General features: G+C 40.4%; 1 protein-coding gene across 1 annotated transcript in view; it reads left to right on the plus strand.

Annotated features, from left to right (window-relative positions):
* Positions 1–25,477, plus strand: part of xirp2a (xin actin binding repeat containing 2a) — a 75,198-nt gene that overhangs the window by 39,037 nt on the left and 10,684 nt on the right. The window contains exons 3-7 of the mRNA XM_031740760.2: positions 14,196–14,341; positions 22,635–22,766; positions 24,183–24,263; positions 24,432–24,501; positions 24,854–24,957. Of these exons, the coding sequence (XP_031596620.2) occupies positions 14,196–14,341; positions 22,635–22,766; positions 24,183–24,263; positions 24,432–24,501; positions 24,854–24,957 (533 nt within the window). The remainder of the gene's footprint in view (positions 1–14,195; positions 14,342–22,634; positions 22,767–24,182; positions 24,264–24,431; positions 24,502–24,853; positions 24,958–25,477) is intronic.

Below are 25,477 nucleotides of genomic sequence, written 5' to 3' on the forward strand. Positions count from 1 at the left end.
TTGAGTGCCAGAGGAACTGACCTGAAGGATAGGATCATTGCCAAGCTTGAAACCTGGATCCCCCGTAGCCGGTTACCAAGATTATGTGAAGTACCCTCAGAAGGTCTGCTAGATGATGTTAACGCTGCACTACGGATGATACCTACAACCACGATTACCGACACTAACAAGCTGATCTTGTTAGGCATCATATCGGCTAAGATGAACAGGCACATGGGTCAATACATGAGCGGGGCACAGAAAGGGATTGGCAAGAATACCAGAGGCGCAAAACACCAGCTACTGGTAGACAGAACAGTCAGCCGAGACTGCAAGACCAGACTGACCAACCTGTGCACAGCCTGGATTGATTACAAGAAGGCCTATGACTCAATGCCCCACAGCTGGATACTGGAATGCCTAGAATTGTACAAGAACAGAATTGTACAGGAACTCAATGGGAATGTGGCACACAACACTAGAGGCCAACTCCAAGCCCATAGCACAAGTCACCATCAAGTGCGGGATCTACCAAGGAGATGCTCTGTCCCCACTGCTGTTCTGCATAGGGCTGAACCCCCTCAGTGAGATCATTAACAAGACTACGGAACGGAGCGGTTGTCAGCCACCTCCTGTACATGGATGACATCAAGCTGTATGCCAAGAGTGAACGAGACATCGATTCACTGATACACACTACCAGGCTATACAGCAATGACATTGAATTGTCATTCAGACTGGAGAAGTGTAGTCGGATGGTAACAAAGAGAGGGAAGGTAGTCAGAACTGAGGGGATTGAACTACCAGAAGGCAACATTGCAGACATAGAGGACAGTTACAAGTACCTGGGGATCCCACAGGCGAATGGGAACCATGAAGAGGCCGCTAGGAAAGCTGCAACCACCAAGTACCTGCAGAGGGTCAGGCAAGTCCTGAGGAGTCAGCTGAACGGTAAGAACAAGATCCGGGCCATCAACACCTACGCCCTGCCCGTGATCAGGTACCCTGCTGGGGTAATAGGCTGGCCAAAGGAGGAGATAGACGCCACTGACATCAAGACAAGCTCCTTACCATGCATGGAGGGTTTCACCCCAAGTCTAGCACCCTGAGGCTGTATGCTAAGCGGAAGGAAGGAGGCCGGGGACTGGTGAGTGTCAGCACCACAGTCCAGGATGAAACAAGAAACATCCACGAATACATCACGAAGTGTGCTCAGTGAATACCTCAGGCAGCAGAAACCCAAGAAAGAGGAGGAAGGCGAGGAACCATCATGGAAGGACAGGCCCCTGCACGGTATGTACCACTGGCAGATAGAGGAGGTGGCTGATATCCAGAAATCCTACCAGTGACTGAAAGACAGCACAGAGGCACTAATCATGGCAGCACAAGAACAAGCTCTGAGTACAAGATCCATAGAGGCTGGGGTCTATCACACCAGGCAAGACCCCAGGTGCAGGCTGTGTAAAGATGCCCCTGAGACAATCCAGCACATAACAGCAGGGTGCAAGATGCTAGCAGGCAAGGCATACATGGAGCGCCATAACCAAGTGGCGGCATAGTGTACAGGAACATCTGTGCCGAGTATAACCTGGAAGTCCCGAGGTCAAAATGGGAGATGCCCCAAGGGTGATGGAGAATGACCGAGCTAAGATCCTGTGGGACTTCCAGATGCAGACGGACAAAATGGTGGTGGCTAACCAACCGGACATAGTGGTGGTAGACAAACAGAAGAAGACGGCTGTAGTGATCGATGTAGCGGTTCCGAATGACAGCAACATCAGGAAGAAGGAACACGAGAAGCTGGAGAAATACCAAGGGCTCAGAGAAGAGCTCGAGAGGATGTGGAGGGTGAAGGTAACGGTGGTCCCCGTGGTAATCGGAGCACTAGGTGCGGTGACTCCCAAGCTAGGCGAGTGGCTCCAGCAGATCCCGGGAACAACATCGGAGATCTCTGTCCAGAAGAGCGCAGTCCTGGGAACAGCTAAGATACTGCGCAGGACCCTCAAGCTCCCAGGCCTCTGGTAGAGGACCCGAGCTTGAAGGATAAACCGCCCGCAGGGGCGTGCTGGGTGTTTTTTTATATATATATATCTATATATATATATATAGATATATATATATAGATATATATATGTTGACAATGACCAGAGAAAACATTCAAACTTCAGTGTCCTGGTCAAAAGTATGTCGGATAAGCAGCGTATTCACCAAGAGTGATGAGAGGAGCCATGTTTTATTAGTTAATACATATATGTATGTATTAACACTTACTTTGAGTTTTTGTATACTGCTATTATTTTGACAAGTATGGAGCTTCTGCTTTTTTAAATATTAAATTTATGGAATGTCTCATTTTGAAATGCCTCAATAAGCTATTGTTAATCCTTCCAACGCTTTCGAACACAATTAACATTATAAAAAGGTCTGGTTTTTTTTTTTAATTTCTTTTTAAAGTGTGTAATTTTGGTGCCTATGATATCAAGTGAAAGCAAAGCAAGAATCAAAACTCTACATGTAAAGTCAAACAATATAGATGAAATTATAAGGTAAAATCAGGCAGTTATGTTTCACAAACACAAAGAAAGTTAAAAGTAATCATATGAGAAATAGCCCAATGATTTAAAGACAGTGCTTGGCACCAAATTGCATATTGACAACGTAATCTAGCATATCCAACTATATGACATTATCATTAACATAGTTGTTATACTACAGTAAACAGATAGTAAAATCTCTGAATGTATCAATCAAAAAACAGGAGATGAAGTAAACATATTAAAGAAATGGTGGACGATTTACCTCATGGTTCAGTCCTGGAAGTTTAGTAACCTGCAATGTTAATTTTTTCCTGAAAATGATCAGTACTGCATTGGAACCACAACCTTCTTAAATTATGGTTCGAGTTTCAGAGGTTTACCGAAACCCAGCAACAATTTCATCATACCAAAAGAATGATGATCATAGATATCATTGATGGAAACACCACTGCCTTCCTCCAGAAGGTGTCTCCATGGTATGACTTAATATCGATGCCTCTTACCTTACATGCAAAACTTCCTGATCTGTAATCTGAACTGATCCTATCTTGAGACCAGTGACTGGTGAGTGAGGATGGGGGAGGGGACAGGGAAAGTCCCTACAAGCATGGCCTGGAATGATCCAGAATAATATTATGGCAGCTTAAATTAACAAGTAATTAAATTTGATAAAAAAATTAAATACAAAATACTCTCAAGTTCATTTTTCATGTAGGTGTACATGTTCATCTAGACATGTCTTCAGTCTTTAACTGCAGTTAGTCGGGTTTCCAGATCTTGGTTAAAGGATGCTGTGTCCCTCAGGCTGCAGTTGAGGCTGAGTCCAAGGCTCTTTAGTGTTTTTTTTTTTAGTATCTGTATGCTACCCAGTGCAAAGCATAACTTGTGGGAGATTTTGGCTTTCTTCTGCACCAGAGGTCTGTAGTGTGATGGTTTGAATCTCACGCAGGCCCAGGTAATTCGCTTCTCAAGGCCCTTCAGACTCCACTTACATCCTTGGACAGATTGTCACCATTAGGGTGGGTGGCAATCTGACATTCGACCTGGTAAGAGGTCCTCTACACTCAACCTCAACAGCCTTTACCAGCATGTTCATGGTGAGAGAGAAAAGGATTACAGAGAAGATACACCCCTTGACTATCCACTTCTCAAGCTTTTGCCATGCTGAGGTTGTTGTCCCAGCAGAGAAGCCATTATAATAGTTGACAATGAGGTTCTTGAAGTTTCCTGGGATTTAGTACCGACTAGCTTATGGGGTATGAACCACAGGCGTTTGGGACAAGCAGAGCACTATGTTGGACTGGTTCTGAGTGACTGTGGTGTTTATGGTCAATGTTAGGTTACATCGAGTGTAGCAGCTTTTTGTGGAAAAATAAAAAAAATGGTTTAAAAACAGTTCAATAAGGAAACAGGATCAATTGGCTAGGTAATGAACTCTGATGATCTGTAAATAGAATTATTAGGAGTTTAGAACATCCTGACATTGTGTACCTCTTGAGTCACTGTTGATGAAGACAGCCCATATAAACCCAGATACAGTATATACACTTCACTGGCTTCATCAGTAAAGTTCTTTATTGGTAAATTACATGAATTAAATACATATTTCTCTTTCTTTCATTTAAAGCTCTTTTGGGTGTGGACACACTCTGGATTTTAGTTTGGGGATGTTTGCAGGCCATTTCATTTGGTATTCTACTCGAGTATGTTTATTTTCCACTTTAGGAACAGGAAATCCATGTGGGGTTGCAGTGGGATTATCAGCAGAGTGCAGCTTTCTCCGAAAGCCTAATAACGACACACTTTTTTCTTGTCAGTGTGTTGCCAAACAACACCTCTTGGGGTGGGCTCCTATAGAACACCTTATGTTTCATATATAACGTTAGGAAACATGAGGTCATGATCACAGGCAACAGTACCGACAGAAAAGGCATGGAATTGAGTACTGCAGCATAGTATTCTCTAAAATATTGTGATGGATTGACAGAGGATATAGGTTTAAAAAGATTGAATGGATGGCCTCGGGCTGATCAGACCCAAACAGGAGGTCACTTATTTAAGAGAGGAGCTGTGCCAATCATTTAGGGCAACATATGTCCAAGAAAGAAGGGAAGGGGATAAGGAAAGAAAGGACAGAAAAAAGTGCCTCGATGGTGAGAGATTTCTTGTTCAGTCCTTTGGGCTTCTGCTCAGCAGGCACTGCACTGAATACCCTTACACTGCATTAGCCGTAGTGCCTTTCCATCCATTTAAGGTGCCTTCTTTAAAAAAAGGTTCAAAGTCTTGATGGTAGGCAGAGTGTTCAAGATGGGTTTTTAAAGGGGAAAAAGGTTTCACCTAGAAATGCTCTCATAATTCAACTCGGCACAGAGTTTTATTCCATTTAGCACATTGAAAACATTCAAGATTTGGCAGCATTTGCAAGCAACATTTAACTAAAGATCACCATTATATCTAAGACCTGTGTGACAGCAGGCTTCTAAACACAGTGAACTTAGTGTAGGACTAATTGTTAAAAAGAAAGAAAGAAAAGGAATGTGATGTATTTCCATGAAAATTTTATTCAGTATCATAAATCAGCGGTCCCCAACCTTTTTTGCACCACGGACTGGAGTATGTTCGACAATATCTTCACAGACTGGCCTTTAAGGTTTCGCGGATAAATACAACAAACTAAAACCAGTACCGGTACCAAAAAAAAAGAAGATTTATTCATAACACACGGGAAAGACCCAGGGAAACCGAGTTAACAATAAAAACTACAAATACCCTGAAAACCATAAATTTCACACCCGAGCGTCAACTCTCGCGGCCAAACGACTCACGGGGCCCGGGGGTTGGGGACCGCTGTCATAAACAACAAAGTATTAAGGTCAGTGTGGGACACAAACTTCCATGCAACAGCATCAGGTCAGACTAACGAGTAATACTACAAATTATCAGTTTCAAACTGAAGGCACTTGATCCTGTCTGAAAACCAGACAGTTTTTATTTCTCGCTCTTCTTTTAAGGCTCACTTTAAGGCAGTTTTCATGTGATTGGCTTCTCCTTACTTACATAAGGTGTGAATGACAGGTGGGTGGGACATCGGCGCCCACGGCTGACCTCATTAGGGTCAGCTGTGACATCTTGTGCCAAATGTAGAAATGCTGTCGGAAACCAAGCATTTAGAAGTCTGAATCCTACCTAATTTATAACTCTGGTTTTACAATGACAGGAAACAGCCCAGGACATAAATGCTGGTACTGCAATATCAATTTTTGCAGATTTAAGTGCTATTGTGTGTATTGAGTTTTTGAACTTTAGAAAAAGCCAGACTTTAAACTACACTTGACTAATCTATTCCCAGGACTGGTAGCAGAAGGTGCTCATTTTGATTGGTTAAACCACATCCCTTGTCCTTAGTTGTATGAATTGTGTTTATTAGGCAATATGTATAAAATATATCTTTCCTGTTTGTGCCAAGTCCTAAAATGCCATGATATTTAGCCTGCTAACAAGCAGTGATTCAAAATGCCAAGTGTCTCCCTGCTCTCTGCTGCGTAAATGTAGGACCTACCAAGAGTGAGTTTTTCATCTCATGGGGTGGGATGTCTGTCTCCATAAGTCTGCTGTGACATAAGGCTGAGAGCATGTTGAGTACCTTGATACTTGACTCTAAAAAAAGCCAGCCCACATCCACTTACCCCCTATCTGAAGTCCATCCTATTTTTTACGAAGGGGAACTTCTAAAATAAAATCAGCTGTCACTGGATGCCTGGGCCTCAGTGAGCTGGGGAACACACTGCTGGAGCTGGTCTCCAAGCCTCACTGTCTGTCTCTAACCAGGATTGACTTTCTGTGCTGGGTTAAGGCTGGGTAACAAAAATTGTTTAATTTTCTGGAAGTCCCAACGTCTCTTTCACTTCCATTGGATTCTATTGTTGTTTCACTTAAAAGCAGCATACAGAAGGTAAGTGATATATGAAGACTATCAGCATATCAAAGCTGGCTCTTATACCAACAAAAAAACACTGTCAGCACAGCAGCACAGCTCTTTGTAAGTGATTTTCCACCGGAGCATGAGTGGAAGGAGACAGATTGGAAATGGGAGATGGCATTTTAGCTGATAATGAAACAGTTTGATATAGCTGGGCTGCACAGACATGAGACATCTTTGGTGTGAAATCAAAAATAAGATGAAGTGGAGGGGCTCTTTTGTGTTCAGGTGATGGGAGCTTCACAAAGAATGAGATGAGATATTGGAGTATGTTTCTATAATTCCACTAGGATTTGTGCTTTGCCATAAAACATGCATGGGCCCTTCCTGTTTCCACCAGTCATAACCAGCAGCAGTCTCATCTAAACTATTCTAAAAGCATAACGAATTGGAGACAAAGTGCTTAGCATGGCATGAGGAAACACTCGAGGGTAATCCAGTCTCCTTGTAAAGAAGTTATTTTGATAGATTTGACAGCTTAATTATTCTGCCTGTTTTGCTTTTGTCGGTGAGGAGGAAATCGCCCTCCATGGCTGACATTTCAATTAGTGAAGCTCGTTTTGGCTCTCCTGTCGAGCCTCACCAGGCAAGAGCTCTGGTCAGTAACCACTGAACAGAAATTGTGTGGCTTAAAGCTTCTGTTGTGAGGAGAGGGCAGAGAAGGAGGTGACACCGTCGTGATTAGGGGCGGCATTGGCCTGCCGCAGATCTATGGTCCCTGATTTCACTTTGAGCTATGAAGCCATGCCGTATTCTCTCACACCCTTAACCACCAAATTCACTCTCATGTTCCTTTTATTTCTCCTCTGACGCTTCCCTCACTAACACCCCCTCTCCCTTCACCTTTTCACTTCTAACTGGCCAATGGTTGCTTTAGAAGAGGCAGTGACAGAAGGTCACTGACCCTCAGCTCAGCTCAGTATTGTCACTGGGCCATGAATACTGCCAGTAGCTTGGCCTCTTCTATTGACTTTACTTTCTTCTCCTTCTAGTACCTCTGAGCTGGTTCCATCACTTGTGCTGCCGCTGTGGCATTGAGAAGATAAGACGCTAATAATCTAAAAGGAAGAAAACAATAGTCAGTGTAATGGATAAATATGCCTGGAAGCATCCATCAAAAAACAAATCACACAGGTTACAAGATTAAGCCTTTGAAAGACGCTTGTTCTGATATGAATACCACACTGTAAACAGAGATTTGGCCCTCATTATGCTGGGGCATCTTAAACAATGAGTCTGTGTTCGTAAGCTGATATTAATGCTAATTAAACATCTACTGGTGTCACTGTCAATTAGTGGCAGCATGAGGAGAGAGTTAAATGACTTTAGATGTTTGAAAAGATCTTTTAGGAAGTTTCTTTAATTTCTAGAATCTTCCTGAATTTTTCTTAGATGCGCATGTGCTCCCCGGCACTGACTCCTGCCCTTTAAATCTCATGTTACAGGGAAACACAACACTGCAGACAAATCTGGATTATAAAAGGACTGGGGGTATTTTTTTCTTTGGAGTCTGCTGACCTCACCTCCATGCTGCCATAGCTTTACATACAGCATACCCTTCTCAAAAGCCAGAGATCTAAAGCACTGTTGTCACTGCTCTCAGTCGTCAGAACCGTCATGTCTCTGCCTCTCTGACAACTCCAGACCATGACGTGAACATTTGTCTCTGGTGATAAATGAGGGCATTATCCTTGGGTTTCTGTCATCAGGCTGGCATCCAGTAACATTGCAACCTCAGGTGTAGGATTTCCGACCCATATTTATGGGAGGTAGCAGGTTTATTTTCAGATGCTGCTGTTTGGGCAGCTTATTTCCCCCAGTGATGTGTTACTGGCTGCACTGACATGCCACACATAGCAGAAAGCTAAAATTGGTGGGATGAGGAGAGCATGCTTTTGTCACATGTCATCTGAATGAAAGCTTGGTCATGCCAGTATGTGGCACAGCGAAATTCACATGTGTTTGCAACCTGTTCTCATTTTGAACTTGTCACAAACAGTAAGGTGCCGGGTTTAGAATTTTGTTTCTGTACACCACCACAGTGGTTTTTATCAATCATTGTGGTGTTTAACAAAAATGTTGCATTAATTGTTTAAGAGTTATAGCCATTTCTATACATAGTCAACCACTTCCAGAGACTGATAAAAAATTGGAAAACTGGCAACTGACTTAAATGTAGTTTCATGGGCAGGTGAGAACTCTTCCCTTGTTATATCAAGATTCAAAATAGGCAGGTAAAAGGTCTGGAGCTTATTTCAAATGCTGAACTTACATTTGTTAGCTGTTCGAGTTATAGAAGTCAATATGAGGTCCAAAGAGCAAGTGAAGGAGGTCATTGCTAGGCTGAAAAACTAAAAGACACCAAAGACATCAATGAGAGATTCACTTCATTTCAATTCAATTCAATTCAGATTAATTCATTTTAATTGGGTTTTTTATGTAGCACCAAATCACAACAGCAGTTGGTTCAAGGCACTTTATATTCTAAGGTAAAAACCCTACAATAATAGAGAGACAAGCAGGCAAGAATAGGAAAGGGAAAATCCCCATTTAAAAGAGAGAAACCTCTGGCAGAAACTGGCTCAGGGGCAACCATATGCTCTGACCGGTTGGGGGTAAGGGGAGGAAAACATGATAAAAGACACACTGTAGAAAAGAGCCAGAGATTAATAAAAATTAAGGATTAAATGCAAAGTAGTCTATAAAGATATTCAAGTTACATCAATTTAATTAAATTTTGTTTATATAGTGCCAAATCATAACTACAGTTGCCTACAATAATACAAAATAGTACAAAGAAAACAGAGAAAAAACAGAGAAAAATGTGACTGAAGAAGAAACACTCCATGCATCATGGGAATCCCCTAGCAGCCTAGACCTACTGCAGCATAACTAAGGGAAGACTTTCCTTTTTCATAAAGCATATAGTAAGGATCACTGATCCAACCCTTACTATATGCTTTATCAAAAGCATACAAGCCTACTATTAAAAGTAGAGATAGTGTCTGTCTCCCAAATCCAAATATGAACTTCAGTGACTTCCAGCTGTTGTAACCTGGTGTCATTAATGCTGATGTCAATTATAATTTTATGGAATTCTTGTTTACTTTTAGACAGCAGTTTTAAATTTCGCCTGCTCTGGCCCTTGGAAGATAACTGACCTATTGTTGCTGGTGTCTCTAGCTTCACATGTCTGAAAGCAGAACTGCCAAAACAGTTAATCACATGAATGGGTTTGTGGTGTACCTGGGGATTCTGTTTAGGACTACACTTTGTCCTTACCATCACCCATGCCAGCTTGTCTTCCTGGCTCCTCGGGACAATCTGCCGGGGGAGAGCTAATGGTGGCTACACTATCTTCGGCTACACTGACTACAGGGCCTGGCTAGCTGCTGTAAGGATTTTTCAAGGTTGCGAAGTGGGGTCTTCACTTCAGTGATCCTGGCCTCCAAAAATGGAAACAGGCTACATTTATTACAGGTATCATTATTACTAAAGGAAGCCGAGGAGTAACTGAACATCTGACACAATGAGCAAGAAAGTGCAGGAGGGACAGGTGAATAGGGCATGCTGCCAGTAGGTCAGCTAGGAGCTAAGCTAAGTTAGCAAATCCCTAAAGACACAGTGAGAGCATACTACTGTGAATATAATTAGTTTTAATTCTGAATTTAAAAGAGAGCCAATAAAATAAAGCTTGCTGCATTTTGAATCAACTGAAGGCTTTTTAAGGAGCTTTTTGTACATCCTGATAATGCTGAATTATAATTGTCCAGGACATAGGTAATAAATGCATGTACTATTTTTTATGCATCAGTCTAAGACAAGAATTTTTAAGTTGAAATATTGTGCCAATGCAAGAAAGCAGTCCTGTATATGCATTTAATATACACATTGAAGGACATATCCTGTTCAGAGATGACTCCACAATTCCTCACAGTGTTACTGGAGTCCAAGGTAATGCCATCTACTTAGATATCCTGTTTCTAAGACTTTTAGGACCAAGTATAACCTGTTGCAAATTATGACAAAAGGCATGCTGGAAAAATCAGAGACTTTCCCAAGTCTAAGAACTGGGATATTCTCTAATGGCCAAGTAGGTCACCTGGTGTCAGTACAAGAGAGTTTGCTTTTTAGGTATTAAATACAAAACTGAATACTCAGACCCAGTAATTTAGAATTGTCCTAGTTTGTCCGATCATTTACTAGCCTTTGAAAATTAGGGACTGTGTATAAAAATGCCTTCAGTTCAAAAATAGTTACAGCAATACTTATTGAACCATTTGAATTGTAATGTCTTTACACTGACTAAGATTTTTACATAGTCTTTCAATGTGCACTGTAATCTCACTGTAAGTGCCTCAGTATCTGTCAGATGTGTTCTGCTGGTGTCCTCACGAATGCTGAAACCATAATAGTTGTGGTTTTATGGTGGAAAAGCAAATGGTGGAAACGCTACAGTAATAGACTGAAAATCGCAAAGCATTCTGGGTAGTTGCCACCCTGGTCTTCTTCACGCAGAAGCAAAACAAAGACATATGCCAACAGGTAATAAGAAAGAAAACACAGTAATGTGTTACGGTTTGGAGGAGGACTCAAGCGCAGGACTCCGGTTCTGATGCTCACAAGAAGGGTTTATTTACAATGCACCAGGTGTATATACAAGAATGTGCGGGGGTGCTATATACAGCTGAGTGAGGGGAGAAGGGTCTCCAGGGAAGTCCAGGGAAAGCACGCGTTCTTCAGAATATCCACTCACACGATCACAGGCTCACACTCCGACACTGCCACACGGGAATCACACGGGGGGAAAATCCAGGGAGCTCTGTAGACAGGGAGACAGGGTTAAGTACGACGCACACAGGAAAACACTCTTAACTAACTTGCTGTAGCTTGGCTTCACTAACGCGTGGTAGACAACGATCCAGCGACGAACAGCAGTCACCTCCTGGCTTAAGTGCTGATCACCTTAACGAGACCCAGGTGTCTCATCTCCCGAGGGCGTGGGCCGAGGGCGTGAACCCACAGTGAGTTCCGCCCCGGCGAGAGAAAAGAGGAGAGAGAGGAAGAGAGAGAGTGCTGATCAGCGTGCAGCTGATCCGCCTGGCCGTGACATAATGATAATGAAAAAACTAAGCAAATGACCTGTGAGAAGATCAGTAGCATGATACGATACAGAGAGAAGCTAAAACAATGAGGCAAAGGAGTATAATTAGGGCCCATATGAAAACAAAGACTCGTCACTCTATTTTTATCCCAACATTTTCTCAAAACCCATTTGCAATTAGTACAAACATGTCAAACAACATCAGAAATATAAATGGCTTCAAGTTCACATTCAGGTGTCGCAGGAGTCAGTCAGGAGCTCTCACCCACTGATCTGCAATACATGCAAACAGTTTTGCATCTGTTACCCAGCAACGACACTTGTAATACTTTATACTGTACTGTATGTGTTTTGTTGTTTTCAATTTTGCATTTCAGTTTTTAGTATAACATCTCACAGTACATACATGCTTATAACACACATGATTTTACTGGTATTTAATATTGAACTGTAATAATATATAAGTTACATGTAGTTGCAATAAACTGTACTGTGAATCTTAAAAATAAGTCATTCAGACGTCAAGTAGTTTTATGTCTTTTCTGATGGCATGATGTTTTATTTGTAGCTTGCTGCCTCTTTGTTCTTTCTGTTGATACCGCTCTCGAGCAGCCACAACTTCCTCTTCTGTATGTTACGATGTAACCCTGTGACTATCACGCTGTCGCATTTCATAAGCTAATTTGCCTAAAACAAAAGCAGGGAGGTTTTCTTTGCTTTAACTATCCTGCCGCCTGTAACTACGTAACAGTTTGATGTGGGCCTGAAGTGTAACAAAAGTATCCAGTCAGGATCACATTCCATTCAGGTCATAGGTACGGCTGTATCAATCTACAAAAACATAGATCACCATTCTGCTGTTTTTCTAATGTCCACAATTTAACTTTCAAACCCAAAAGCAACATCTACCTCCATTTATTCCATTATCAGTACAGACTGGTTTGAACAACAGTCCCATGATGGATTGCACTGGTGATAATTCAAAGCTAATAAAAGGATCTCTTTTACAGAAAATGTAAATAGTTTTTCATCTGTGGAACGGTTTTTATTTGTTGTTCTGTTTTTAGCTTCAAAGAACAGAAGTTCAAAAGGAAAGAGGAAAAAAAAACCATTTTGACAATGTGCTGGAAAATGTTTGTGTCCAGAGCCTTCAGGAAAGCAGAAGAGTTGACCTTGTTCAATAAACAAATTCCCATTTATTTTTTGCATAAACACCTTAGGTCTTATCACTGCTTACTATGTTTATGTAAACAATTACTGAAATTAAAATTCTGAAGGTTTCTTTCATATCTGAATATTCTTATAGACGTGTTGTTCCAAGCAACAGTTAGGTTAAATGTAACCAAAGTTGAAACTAAAAAGTGGGGCACTGACCAAGTCTGCATGAGTCTTTTTTTTGTAATGCTGAGGGGAGTCAGCATTGAGACTCGATTTATATGTTGCTGTGGTTAAATAATAGAGATCAAGCTTTAAATGAATTCATTTGGAAGACATAGAAATGATGAGTGGAATATAACAAGCCACAGCCATTTAATAAATGGGCATTAGGATAGATAAGCACAAACACTATATACTCTACAAAACAATGTGTACTTTACATGGCTCTCATCTGTATACTACACCAAAGGGGACATTTATTTAATCCATCCATCCATCCATCCATCCATCCATCCATCCATCCATCCATCCATCCATCCATCCATCCATCCATCCATCCATCCATCCATCCATCCAAATGCATTGAAGAAGCAACACTTTTCAAATATTTTTTTCCTCTGTTATGAAGTCAAACTCCCTGGTGTCAACTTTTTGCCAAGTTATACCAGTAAACATACATGTTGAGAAAAAAATACAAGCACCTAATGTGAAAGCACAGCCAGGAGGAACATTTCAGAATGTCAAAAGGTCACAGCTTGAGCATATAATAAGGGAGAATAATTTCTATTTAGGGTCTACTTCATCCCACGGTGTTGTTGGCTGAAAACATGCCAAGAGCTAAAAGGTCCAGTGTGGGCGTATTTTGAGCCTTATTGGAGCCTTCTCTGTTGCCTAATGATGCTTTGTAGCACAGAAAAGTCAAATCTAAAATCAATGGTCCTCTCTAATTGGCCATCCACAGGGATGTTCTATGCAACATGTAGGCTGATGAGTATCCTGCTTCTTTTATGTATCAGTATTTGATCAGGATCATTTGACTCTTAGGATTTCTTGGTTAAAATATCTGCAAAAAGTAGAGCTTGACACCCAACCAACACCTACATATGCTGTGTATGTTTTAATGTATTATAGTGTTATGTAATATTTTAATGGGTGCTATTCTGTCTAAACTGCCGAATAAAAATAATCTATTCCCTGATTCAGCTTCTTCCACTGTAACAGACTCGTCATGTACAAAACTGTCCCTTATGTCCAATTAAATGGCACACTCTGCTGCAGCAGTCACTGATGTGCCAGAAAAGTAATAAGTAGGTGTAAATGTTCTGCAGATTTCTTGAGAAGACATATCCAGCAAAAGGATAAAGTTCAGTTTAGTTTGCTGGGATTTTTAAAATTTTAAATAAGCATCTTAATGGTTAATATCTTTTTGTGTGTGTAGCTGCAGGCAGCGCAGGTAGACATCCCAAGGAGAGGGCCCCGAGTGCTGAGGACCAGGAGGCCGAGTCGGTGTCGGTGAAAGAGCGGCTGGCAATGTATCAGGCTGCCATGTCCAAGAAAGAAAGCAGCAGCTCCTCCTCTGCAGTGGTAAGATTATACTTGCACATGCACATAACGAAAGATGAAGGTGAGGATATGTAGGCAGCCACAGAGACAGTAGACAATAACCCACAGGAAATCTACTGTCCTGCTTGTATTAAATCCATTACAGGATGGGAAGAACAAATCTCAGGAGTGAATGGAAGTCAAGAGGAATCATCCAGTAGTGTTTACTTATAAAACTGGTCAATCTAGAAGTGAATCGTTTTTTTATTCCAGTGTATTTTATTACATATTTCTAATAAATCAGTGGGCATTTGGCTGTCAGCTAAATTCTACACAATTATGTAATGATTAAATAAAAATTGATGGAGTATTTTATGAAAAAAAATCCAAATCATGCATTAGATGAATGGAAAACAGTCTATTATTATTGTAAAAATTTCAAGAAAGAAAAAGTGACATTCACAGAAAATTCAGCATGTAAATTAAGCAAATATTTAAAGAAAAAATTTGATTAGCTCATAAAACATAACATATTGTAAATATTTTAAGCGAGGTTTTTCAACCCCTTTTGCTTGTGACCACTAATGCAGGGTTCAAATTATACAATATCAGCCTGATGTTAGCCAGAGGAGAACAGCTCAGCAAAGCTGTAGGCTAAAGCACTGATGGGCCATGCTGTTCTTTTACTATGATACAGAAACTGGTGCAAAGTAGGTTTTTCTTTCTTACAATGATGGCCAATATTTTGCGCACACTTCAGATGAAATTGTTGCTCAGAGTGGACTCTGCCATCTCCTTCCTAAAAGACATGGTGACATTGGTCATGTTTTACAGCCAACTAAGGCTGAGAATTTATGACTCTACAGCAGTAAATTTATGCCCCCACCCTGCACCCCAACAGCACACAAACATACTGTTTGTGCTGCCTGTCTGCACTCTACATGGAAGTCTGCACCTTTCTACACTCTTTCCTTGCTGATTAATTTGAGAGTAAATAATAATCTACTATATTATCAAAAAACATTTACTATTAGATGACAATGACAAGCAGTGGAAATATTTTATAAACCATTCCTTTAAGAAGGAAACTATAAAACACTGAAATCACCCATCGTAACTGATCCTAGCTCACTGAAAGCAGAGCCAGCAGCAGTTTGCCTCACATGCTGGTCTCAGTTTACAATGAATGACCAGAGGTGTACTAACAATGTACATGCCAAAACACCAGAAAACACTACTTGTCCCTCATCTTGCCCAGCTTCAGTCATTGTTAACGGGAAATGGACACACCTATAAAATATATACAGCTAGTTTAATAAAAACAAGCTGAGGTTTCAGCAACAATTACTTACTGCGGCTACAAGACGACAGTAATATAAAGGATGGATACAAACCCATGAGGGGCTTTACTTTAGTATGTTTTAATTTATGTCTATTTTTAGATGTAACATTGTGTTGTCTTATTAGATAAGATATTGTGTAGCATGAATCATGCAATACAAACTAGTATTTAATTGGCCCCTGTGTCACTCCTTCTGGTGTATGCAAAAAATCCCAAAATATACAAAATATAAAAGGTACTTCTGCGTCTTTTCAAACAAAAATATTTATTTTAATCATTATAATTTCTAAAACTTACAGTTTCCTAAGAGTAATTGATTTTTTAGAAACTACTTAATTTAAATATTTCTTTAGTGAACAAAAAAAACGGATGATAACTGGGTTTTTTGTTTTTTAATTAAAAAAGACATCAGATAGTGAAATGACCTCATTGGCTGTCTATTGCAGGATTTGGTAACAATGTAATAATACAATTGATAATAGATTTCCAGCCACTGTCAAGACCATGTGGCCCGTTAGCAAATGGGACCCAAATGCAGAACCAAGAGACACTCAGTGAAAGGTTTACAGTCTTTCTTATGAATTTGTTACCATGGGGAACTGAGCAAAGGTAAACACTGGGAATTTCATCTCGTTCAGTGATGATTATAGTCATCCCACTATGTGGCGCTCTAACCATATCAAACATTTCTGAGCTTGACTCTCGACTCATGCCTGCAACATTTGGGAGAGATTGGACTTTTTTTTTTTTTGAGTGACAGCAGATTACTGCTTTTTGGCGAGTGATTCAAACTCCACGTGTCGCCAAACATAAAAAGCTTCGTAATTTAACATCACAAAGGTCTTTAGATTCCACGTACCGGAGATCATGTCGATCTGATGAAATCCCTAGGAGGTGTTCCTCAAAGTACGAGGCCTGAAAAGAGGGGAAAATGTCGCCAAAATTACACTTAAATTTTAAAATGGCTGACTTCCTGTTGGATTTGGGATATTTGACTTTTTGAGACTTTTTTGTACATCTTGATATCTTACATAAGCTTACCAAGTTTCAGACTCATAGATGAAACATAGGGCAGGGGCTGGTCTTTTGAAATTTTGTAGGGGGAACTGTGGAGCCATTTTGCAATATTCCATGAAAATAATCACATATCAAGAAAGCCGTCCTCACATTGGAGGTGTGTGCAAAATTTCAAGAGTTTTTGAGCTTTCCAAGCCCTCAAAAACATCTTCCTGTTTCATGGTGAATCACCTTGCCACCCGGATGTGCCGTTCAATTTAAACTCACAATTTGCTCACTGAACCATCAAGAGGGACTGATGTTTATTCTCACTGCTTTTCGGGTTGATCTAAACAACCTGTGAGGAGCAGTACATCAAAGTATAAGACATCATATTTCCTGTTCCCACTAGGTGGCGCTCCTACTATTCCTGACAATGGGTATATCAATCTGTTCAGGACGGATACGTCATCATGTCTGTAAAGTTTGGTAGTGATCAGACTGGATTTCTTTCTAGCAATTTTGTTCTTCACGGCGAAACATCAATGTTCGGCATTCTGCTGGGGTCATGCTCTTCTGTGAAAACTCACAGTTTTCAATGTATTGCCAAGACCAACTCCTTAATGCTTTCCTGGAGAAATTTGAGGCTACGTGGGTCACCCACCTCTATACTGTACCCAAAAGTCTAAAACATGACATTTTCTGTTTCCACTAGGTGGCGCTGTCGCCGTTGTCAAATATAGCAGTTGAAATATGTTCAGGGGCGGAGCCTTATCATATGTCAGAAGTTTGGTCCAGATCTGACGATTTATATGGGAAAGAGAGCAAATAAGATTTTTATGGCGAATGATTAAAATTCACCGTGGCGCCACGGCCACACCCTAGTCCGAAAACTCAAAAGCTCCGCAATTTAATATGGCCCAGGTGTGTAGTTGAGACTGACCAAATATGAAGCTGACCCAATCAAATCCCTATGAGGAGTTTGCAAAAGTACAAGGCATGGAAATGGCAAAATCAGAGCCAAAATGTCACCTTCAATCCAAAATGGTGGACTTCCTGTTGGGTTTGCGTTGATGGGCCCACTGACAGCATGATACACGTGTGGGCCAAAGTTCATTCATGTAGCTCAAACTATGTATTCGTAGGACTTCATTTAACAACGCATAGGTGGCGCTCCAGAGCCATTTTGTACCGCCCATATGTGAAACCATTAAAATACAACATTTTTCACCAGACCTGACTTGTGTGCAAAATTTCATGAGTTTTTGAGCATTTTAAAGCCCTCAAAAAGGCACTTGTTTTGCCTGAATAAGAATAAGAAACGGAGCAGATTCAATACCTTCGCACTCTCAGTGCTCGGGCCCTAAATATACGACCAGGAAAGCAGAAGTTTAAACAATGAGGTTAGATTTGGCTTTGAGAGAGGCAGACTATCTGGTGAATACTGGATGGATCAGTTGGTCCTGTTATACTCAGGCTAATGATGATGATCAGCAACAGGCTGTGTCAGGCTGAGGAGCGGGAACAAAGAACTCTGGCCACTGGGGAGGATAATGCCTGCAGGAAGGGTAACCAGGAGGAAGGAGAAACTGGATCAACCTGGATTTTTTATTCTATATGTGCATTATAGTTATAAGATTTATTTTGATCACATTTTTATCAGATGTGAGCAGAGATGGGCAGTAAAGCGTTACTTGTAACGCTTTACTGTAATCTGATTACTTTTTTCAAGTAACGAGTAATGTAAGGGATTACTATTGCAAAAACGGTAATTAGATTGCCGTTACTTTCACGTAGGAACGCTGCGTTACTGCGTTACTAAAACCGTGATTCTGTCATGAGAATGTCTCATGACAGTGACATTCGTGACAACAGCTGTCTGGAGATCAACAATGGATAATATATCGAGTGCGGAGAGAGTATGAGCGTGCAGCGTTTAAAGCGTGGAAGTACTGACCTTACTTTGAGTTTGATTCCATAAAAAGTGACAAAAACATTAGTGTCCACTGTTCACTGTGTGGGAAGAAAGCTTCTTTTTAAACCCCTAAACTTCCAAGCAAGCACCGAGTGCGCTATGACGTAATGTGAAATTCACAGAGAAACTCGCGGATTCTTCCACTGACCTCTGCGGCACACCTGCACCAGGGTAAACCTCCGCCTAACCCACTCCTGCTTTATAGGTGAAAATAGAGCAACAGGACTGCTAGTCTTTGATTTTATTTATTTTCTGCTGTGTTTTACTTGCATCTATTTGAAAGAGTGAGTGTAAACACAAAAAAATATTTTATTTTATGTGCTGGAATGTGCAGAAAATAGGTTTAAATGTTAAACAAATTTCTTCCAGTCAGAGAATGTTGCATATAATTTAATTTTTGCTTGATGCATAAAGTTAAAAGATTAAAACTAATAAAACAAGTTTTAAAAAGAGACTTTTCCATTTGATTACATTTTGTATGATGGATTATGCAGAAAAAGTAGAATTGGGCTGAAAGATCTATCGCTTTATTACCTATTCAGGTTGTAAATCGTGTTTTTAAAAAGTAACTAAGTAACTAAGTAATTAATTACTTTTGAAAATAAGTAATCAGTAAAGTAACGGGATTACTTTTTTGGGGAAGTAATCAGTAATTAGTTACTGATTACTTTTTTCAAGTAACTTGACCAACACTGGATGTGAGACTAAAACCTTTTCAGTAAACTATTTCAGTCAACATTTAACCAGTGGATTATGTAAAAATCAAGGTCTAACACGTTTGTTCAATTTGTTACTGTATAAATTGATAGAGCAAAAAAAAAAAAACCTACCATGGCCTACTCATTTTAACTGTAGGCATAATTTAAAAAAATAATCATCATCAGAGCTTCAAACATTATTTCTTCTTTAATTAAACCCACAAAAAAGGGAAAAAAAAAAAACCTTCCAGAATATCCTTGAGTCATTAGTCATCATCAAGGACAAAAAAAGTCTCAGAGGCTTAGAAGAGTCAGCATGTAATTTTGAAAACCACTACTGTATTGGCCAAGGCCAAGGCAGTAGGCCTGCTCTGTTTCTAAAACAAAACCGTACCTGCTGGAAATCACCTGTTCCTTATTTGTAAAATATTCTCTTCATCCCAAAGCACATAAAAGCCTATCACTACTTCCCACCATTTAAATGTTTTACAGTGAAAGACAAGGTTGAAGCAGCTGCAGTGAAGTCTGTTAATGTTTTCTTTGCCACACAACATAAGAGGGGAAGGATGGAGGCTTCAGTTTTTCATTAAAACCATCGTCAGCTTTCGTCTGAAGCTGATAATTCATCTGGCCACTCTGGCGTGTTTCCAGAAGAGAACCCACCTCCCACTATCACCCTTTAAACTGCACATGACAAACCAGAGAGTGCAAACTTTAAATAACAGAAAAATGGCTCAAATAGCTCCATGATGGTGATTTCCACTGCATTAACTCTTTGCTCATCAGGGGTCTGCAAGGCAACAAGCACTAACATCACTGTAAAGCACTCCAACCTCAGCTAACTCTCACGTGGTGTCTACTGACAGCTGCATCTGGATGTGTGTGCATATGTGGGTGTGAGGGGAGCGGGGTTGTGGGTCAGTAGCTGTGAATACGACAGGGGGGAGGCTACTAACCAGATGGAATTTTCATGGTTTTTTGCTCTCCACCTTTTGCAGCTGTTTTCTATGTCAACATAAACGTAACGGCATGCTTAATAATAGCAGAGGTCTTGATCAAGAGCATTCATACATAGAATGCAAAAGAATATGCCCTTTACAAATTGTAATAACACCCTGATTACATTTCTATCAACACAAAGTCTGTCTATTCTTGTAGTATCTAAGCTATCACAATTTTAGCTATGTAGCTACTCATAGCAGTTATTAAGAAGGGATCTGCCTAAAGACCTGGGAAACATCCAGTATGCAACAACAAAATCTACACAACACATCTGAGGCTCACTTTTTCAGGTTCAGTATTTCATCTGTTGACTTAGAAATATGAAAATGTCATTTTTGGGTTAGAAATGGGTCACAAGAAGGACCATTTCTTGTCCAGGAGCAGTGACTTTACCAAGCTAAAGGAGTAACATGTAGACCATTTGCAAAGGAAAATGCCACAACACTTTGACTTTATATGAAAGTAACAACATCAGACATAACAGCTTTGCATAAATGGTGTGTTATATGCTGCACCAGTCAGCAAACGCTGTGAAATGCACATTCCTGAGCAAAACGTGCGGTGCAGGTGTTGCCATTTCAAAGATAAATCTTAGTGTAGCCACTATGAGATAGAGTAGATCATCCACTAACTGGAAGTTAGCCTTATCTTAGCTGCTATGATGCCTGACAGACTTCCAATAACCTGCCTCAGCACAAAACAGAAGCTCCTGTCAGACATCATAGCAGCAAAGATGAACAGGCACATGGCTCAATACCAGTCCCCCAGTGGTAATCGAAACAACTGAGGCCGTGACCCCCAAACTGGGCGAGTGGTTTATCAAGTGATCCCAGGAGCAACATCCAACATCTTTGTCCAGAAGAGTGCAGTCCTAGGAACAACAAAGATACCCTCAAGCTCCCAGGTCTGTTTTAGAGGATCTGAGCATAAAAGACTGCCCGCGGGGAAAGTGTGGATTTTTTTTTATTTGGAAGGTAGAGCAGGTCATCCACTAACTGGAAGGTTGGTGGTTTTCTCCCTTGCTGCTCCAGTCTGCATCGTAAAATATCCTTGGGCAAGAGGATAGGGTTGCTCTCTGATGTGTTCATCAGAGTGTGAATGCGTGTGAATGTTACATAGAAAGTACCAGTCCATTCCTACATTGTCAATTTAACGAAAGTGCTCTTTCTACAGGTATATAGCAATCTAAATGGCTCGTGACTTCATCACATTTTTCTGATTCTAGATGTCAGTTTAAAGGAAACATATTCAATACATTCTGAATGTGTCTCTAACATACTCAGGTGGCCATGTGAATGATTATCATTATCAATAAGATCTGTTGTAGCGACCAGAACTGCTCTGCAATAACTTGCAAATATCACAGTAGCCCTCATTTGTATAAAAGAGGGAAGGTGGCAAGTCAATATGTTTAACATTCTCACACACAAACACAAATATCAACAGCCACAAACTTGGCTGTGTATGCAGAAACCAGCATATAAATGTCTTACTTAGGCTGTAACTAACAATCCCAAAAGGAGATTATTTTGTCAAAAAGTCAGATTGCATTCTTACCCAGATCTCAGAGGGCGAGAATGCTTTCTCAATACAGATGTGATTTACTCAGTGATCATCAATCGTCCTCCTTTTCTTTCTTTGCCAAGAAATTGTTACTTTGTAAGCTCCAGTTTAAAGAATAATTCCTTCCTTGCGTTTCATTTAACCGAATAATCCGAAAGACGATATTTTCCACTGCTGTTTCGATCTCTGTTGCAGTATATGCAAAAAGCAAATGAATTCCTGCAGGGCACCTGCATGTTTCTTGGGTTTATTTGAAGATACATCCAATCTTTACAACCTAGAGTTCTAAAGGAGAATGAATGTTAATGGCACAGCAGTGATTTCTTGGTTAAAAGAGCACTTATGGTGCTTAGGATTCTGAAAGTATTAGCATAATGCCATTTCTTTCACTTTTTTGTACTAGCATAATGCAAGCAAGTATAATATAACACAAACAGTGAGAACAGAGTTTAGTTTACCAAGGTCAGATCCAATCCCCTGACAGAAGCAGCAGGTTGACAGTCTGTCCAAATGGAAACGATAAGGCTTATACACGGTATAATGGAATTTAATCATAAAAGTGGCCACTTTCATTCAGTAAATATTATTATTTTATGAGCAAAAATACATACAAGTGCCACAACATAAAAGTCTTAGGAAACTTGTTTATGCCAAACATGGAGAAAATGGGATATTATTACCATGTGCCCGTTTTAATCTATAACACCTGTGTAGATGGACTCTCTGGGCTGATTTTTGTCATCTGCTTTCTGCTGATAGATGATGCATGAGTCAGAGGCTTGTTCGCTGCCTGGAGGGCTGGCCAGTGTGAAGAGACAGTTTGAGAACCAGGAATTTGCCTCCTCCTCCTCTCAGTCTACCATCACACAGGTTCACTTCCAGCAGAGATCTGTCCAGGTGAGACCATAAGCATGGTCAATAAATATTCTATGTATTGACAAGCTGTGATGGTTTTAGATAAAACAAAAGATTAGTTATGGTTGTTATTTTCCAAGGAAATATATTTCATACATTTGCTTTTTATGATCAGATGTAATAGTGTGTTTTAAGCCGTTTCCTCATCACAAGGGGGTAGTTGAAGGCACACCAGGTATCTGTCCACATTTGAATGTGGACAGATACCTGGTTTTGCACCGAACATCCAAATCTATGCAGCCCCAAAAGGGATTTCGGTATTTGACTGGTGCTGAGCCAGCAAAAAATAAAAAGTAAACCACTACACTATGGAGTTATGTCACAAAAGCAGAGTGGAAAATCTGAGGCTGGAGTATGTTTGTAATAGCTATGGAGTGCGTAACCTTTCCTAAACCAATGAATTGTTTAGAGATAGTGAAGGTGTCCTGTCTGATCACAAGCTCTGTGTAACGTGAGAAACATGTGAAAGCGACTGGATAATTTGAATTCTACTGTAGCATTTTATTGGAAAACCTTGGCTGGCATTGCTGAGGTATCGTGGCAGGTCAAATAAAGGAGGGCACCTTCAACTTTGCTTGTCCATGTGACTCTGTCATCCAGTGCGTGAGGAAAATGCCAGAACGTGTTACTAGCAGCTTGGGACAGAGGCCGGATCTCAGCGAAGTAAGGTCAATTCCGGCCTTTCAAACATTTTTCCCCATCTGCTCATTCAGGCGTGGAAGCAGAGTGGATTCATCGAGCCACGAGGACCTTGCTGAATGCTAAATTTTACATAGCTGTACATGAGGGGAAATGTCTGAGTGTATTTCATTGAGTGGTTTTGCCTTTGCTTCTATGCAAGCAAAGGCAAAACCACTTTCCCCTCAAGTTTTTTTTTTTTTGCGCAGGTGTAATATTGAATGCGTGTTTTGCATCAGGAAAGATCACATTATGAAATAAGTGGTTTTTGAAGCGCAGAACCCCCTCCCTCCATGTATCTTTCATGTTAACAGCAGAGGATACAAGCTCAAATATCATCCATCTCTTTCATCTCCTTCAAAATTGCATGAATCACAGTGGAGGAAAAGGCTGATGCAGTTTTATACAATTGTTGTAATCTATTGCTTTTTCTCTCAACACCAAAATCCTCCTTTGGCAGCATTCAAACTTAGCAGCTCCCTGAGAAGCAGCATACTAATGGAAAAACATTTGTTACCGACCACAGAGAGGCTTTATTAACCTTTTTCATGGTATAAAAATTGCTTCCGTCCCGCTGTTTCCAACAGCTCGCAGTCATGAGGTGATAAAACCTCTTTCTTAGTGTGTATGTGACTATTTTTTTTAGCTGTGGGAGTGTGTTGGCACACTGAGAGAGGTTCAGCATGTCCACATTCCCATTTTTCTGTTTGACAGGAGATGTCAAGCTCCTCTGAGGTGACAGCGAGAAGCAGTGCCAGAGAGCTTACCCCCACCACAGCTCTCTCTCGAGAAGAGGTATTTGTCATATGTTGTAGGGTAGCATCTTACCTGTAATACACACAGACCTTACTATTTATTCTTCAGTAAATGAGCCTTATACTGAGCCTTTTATAGCTCACTGACTGAAAACAGTCCAAGGCTTGAGTGCAGTCGCCAGTATACTGTTGATTTGTCTTTTCACAGGTGAGCCACAATCAAAGAGTCCACCACAACGATGCGGCTGCCAGTTATGGGAACCATTACAATGAAACAGGTTATTCTGCTCATGCCTTTTATACTGTGATTTGCAGGTTTTTATCACAGCACCCCTTACGTCCTGCATATTAATGATTGTTCTCCCTACACGCTGAATAAGGGAAGAGCTCTGAAAATGAGTTGGAGTTCTGATGATTTTATATTCAGTGCATAGCAGCAAATCTAATCAGGGCAAAGTCAGGAAAGTAAAATATTGGAAAGTGGAAATTGGGCAATCACCACTGCATGGTTTCAGAAAATGAAAACTACTCAGGTTTTTAATGAAATGATTTATTTCTCTTTCCAATCCCCCTGAGCTTCCTCACTACGAATGACTTAATGAGGCAGCCTTCTTCTTGTGTCTAATTCAGTTATGCTTGTCAGAGGAGAGGACCTACCAAAGGTTTCCACTCAGGCTTTGAAGCAGCAGTATGAAAAAACGATTGAGGAAGCTGCACCAGCCAAGGAAATTAAGGTAATGATGCTGTCTGTTTATCGAAATAGATGATAGTTTGGGTTGTTTATTAGGTATCAGTATGAGGATATGGCCACATCATGAAATCATCAAAAGGAAATTGCGCATGCCATGAGTTGATGGGGAATAAATTGGATTGGATAAAAGGCCTCGTGTCATTACACAGCTGAAGTCTGACACTTTCTCTCACTGTTAAAGAGAAACCCCAGAAAAACACATAAAAAAACTGTCGCATTACTGTCTGCAGTTCAATGAGTATTTCAATCAAGACAGTAATTAGGAACATACATAACCGAAGATATTGTGATGGTTTGACAGATACAAGATGTGTCAGCGTTTGTGCATTTACATCCAAATTAGAATTATTTGCATCTTATTTGCAATTGCTTTTCCAATCGTTTTTATTTGAGGTGTAAAGTGTACAACTTATTAATTTACGCTCAGCTTCAAATTTCCTTTCCACTACTTTTCATGCCACAAATTCAAAATTTTTTTTCAAATACAATTCTAACCTCACTGT

This window comes from Oreochromis aureus, linkage group 23 (genome assembly GCF_013358895.1).
Source record: "Oreochromis aureus strain Israel breed Guangdong linkage group 23, ZZ_aureus, whole genome shotgun sequence".
Classification (NCBI taxonomy): domain Eukaryota; kingdom Metazoa; phylum Chordata; class Actinopteri; order Cichliformes; family Cichlidae; genus Oreochromis; species Oreochromis aureus.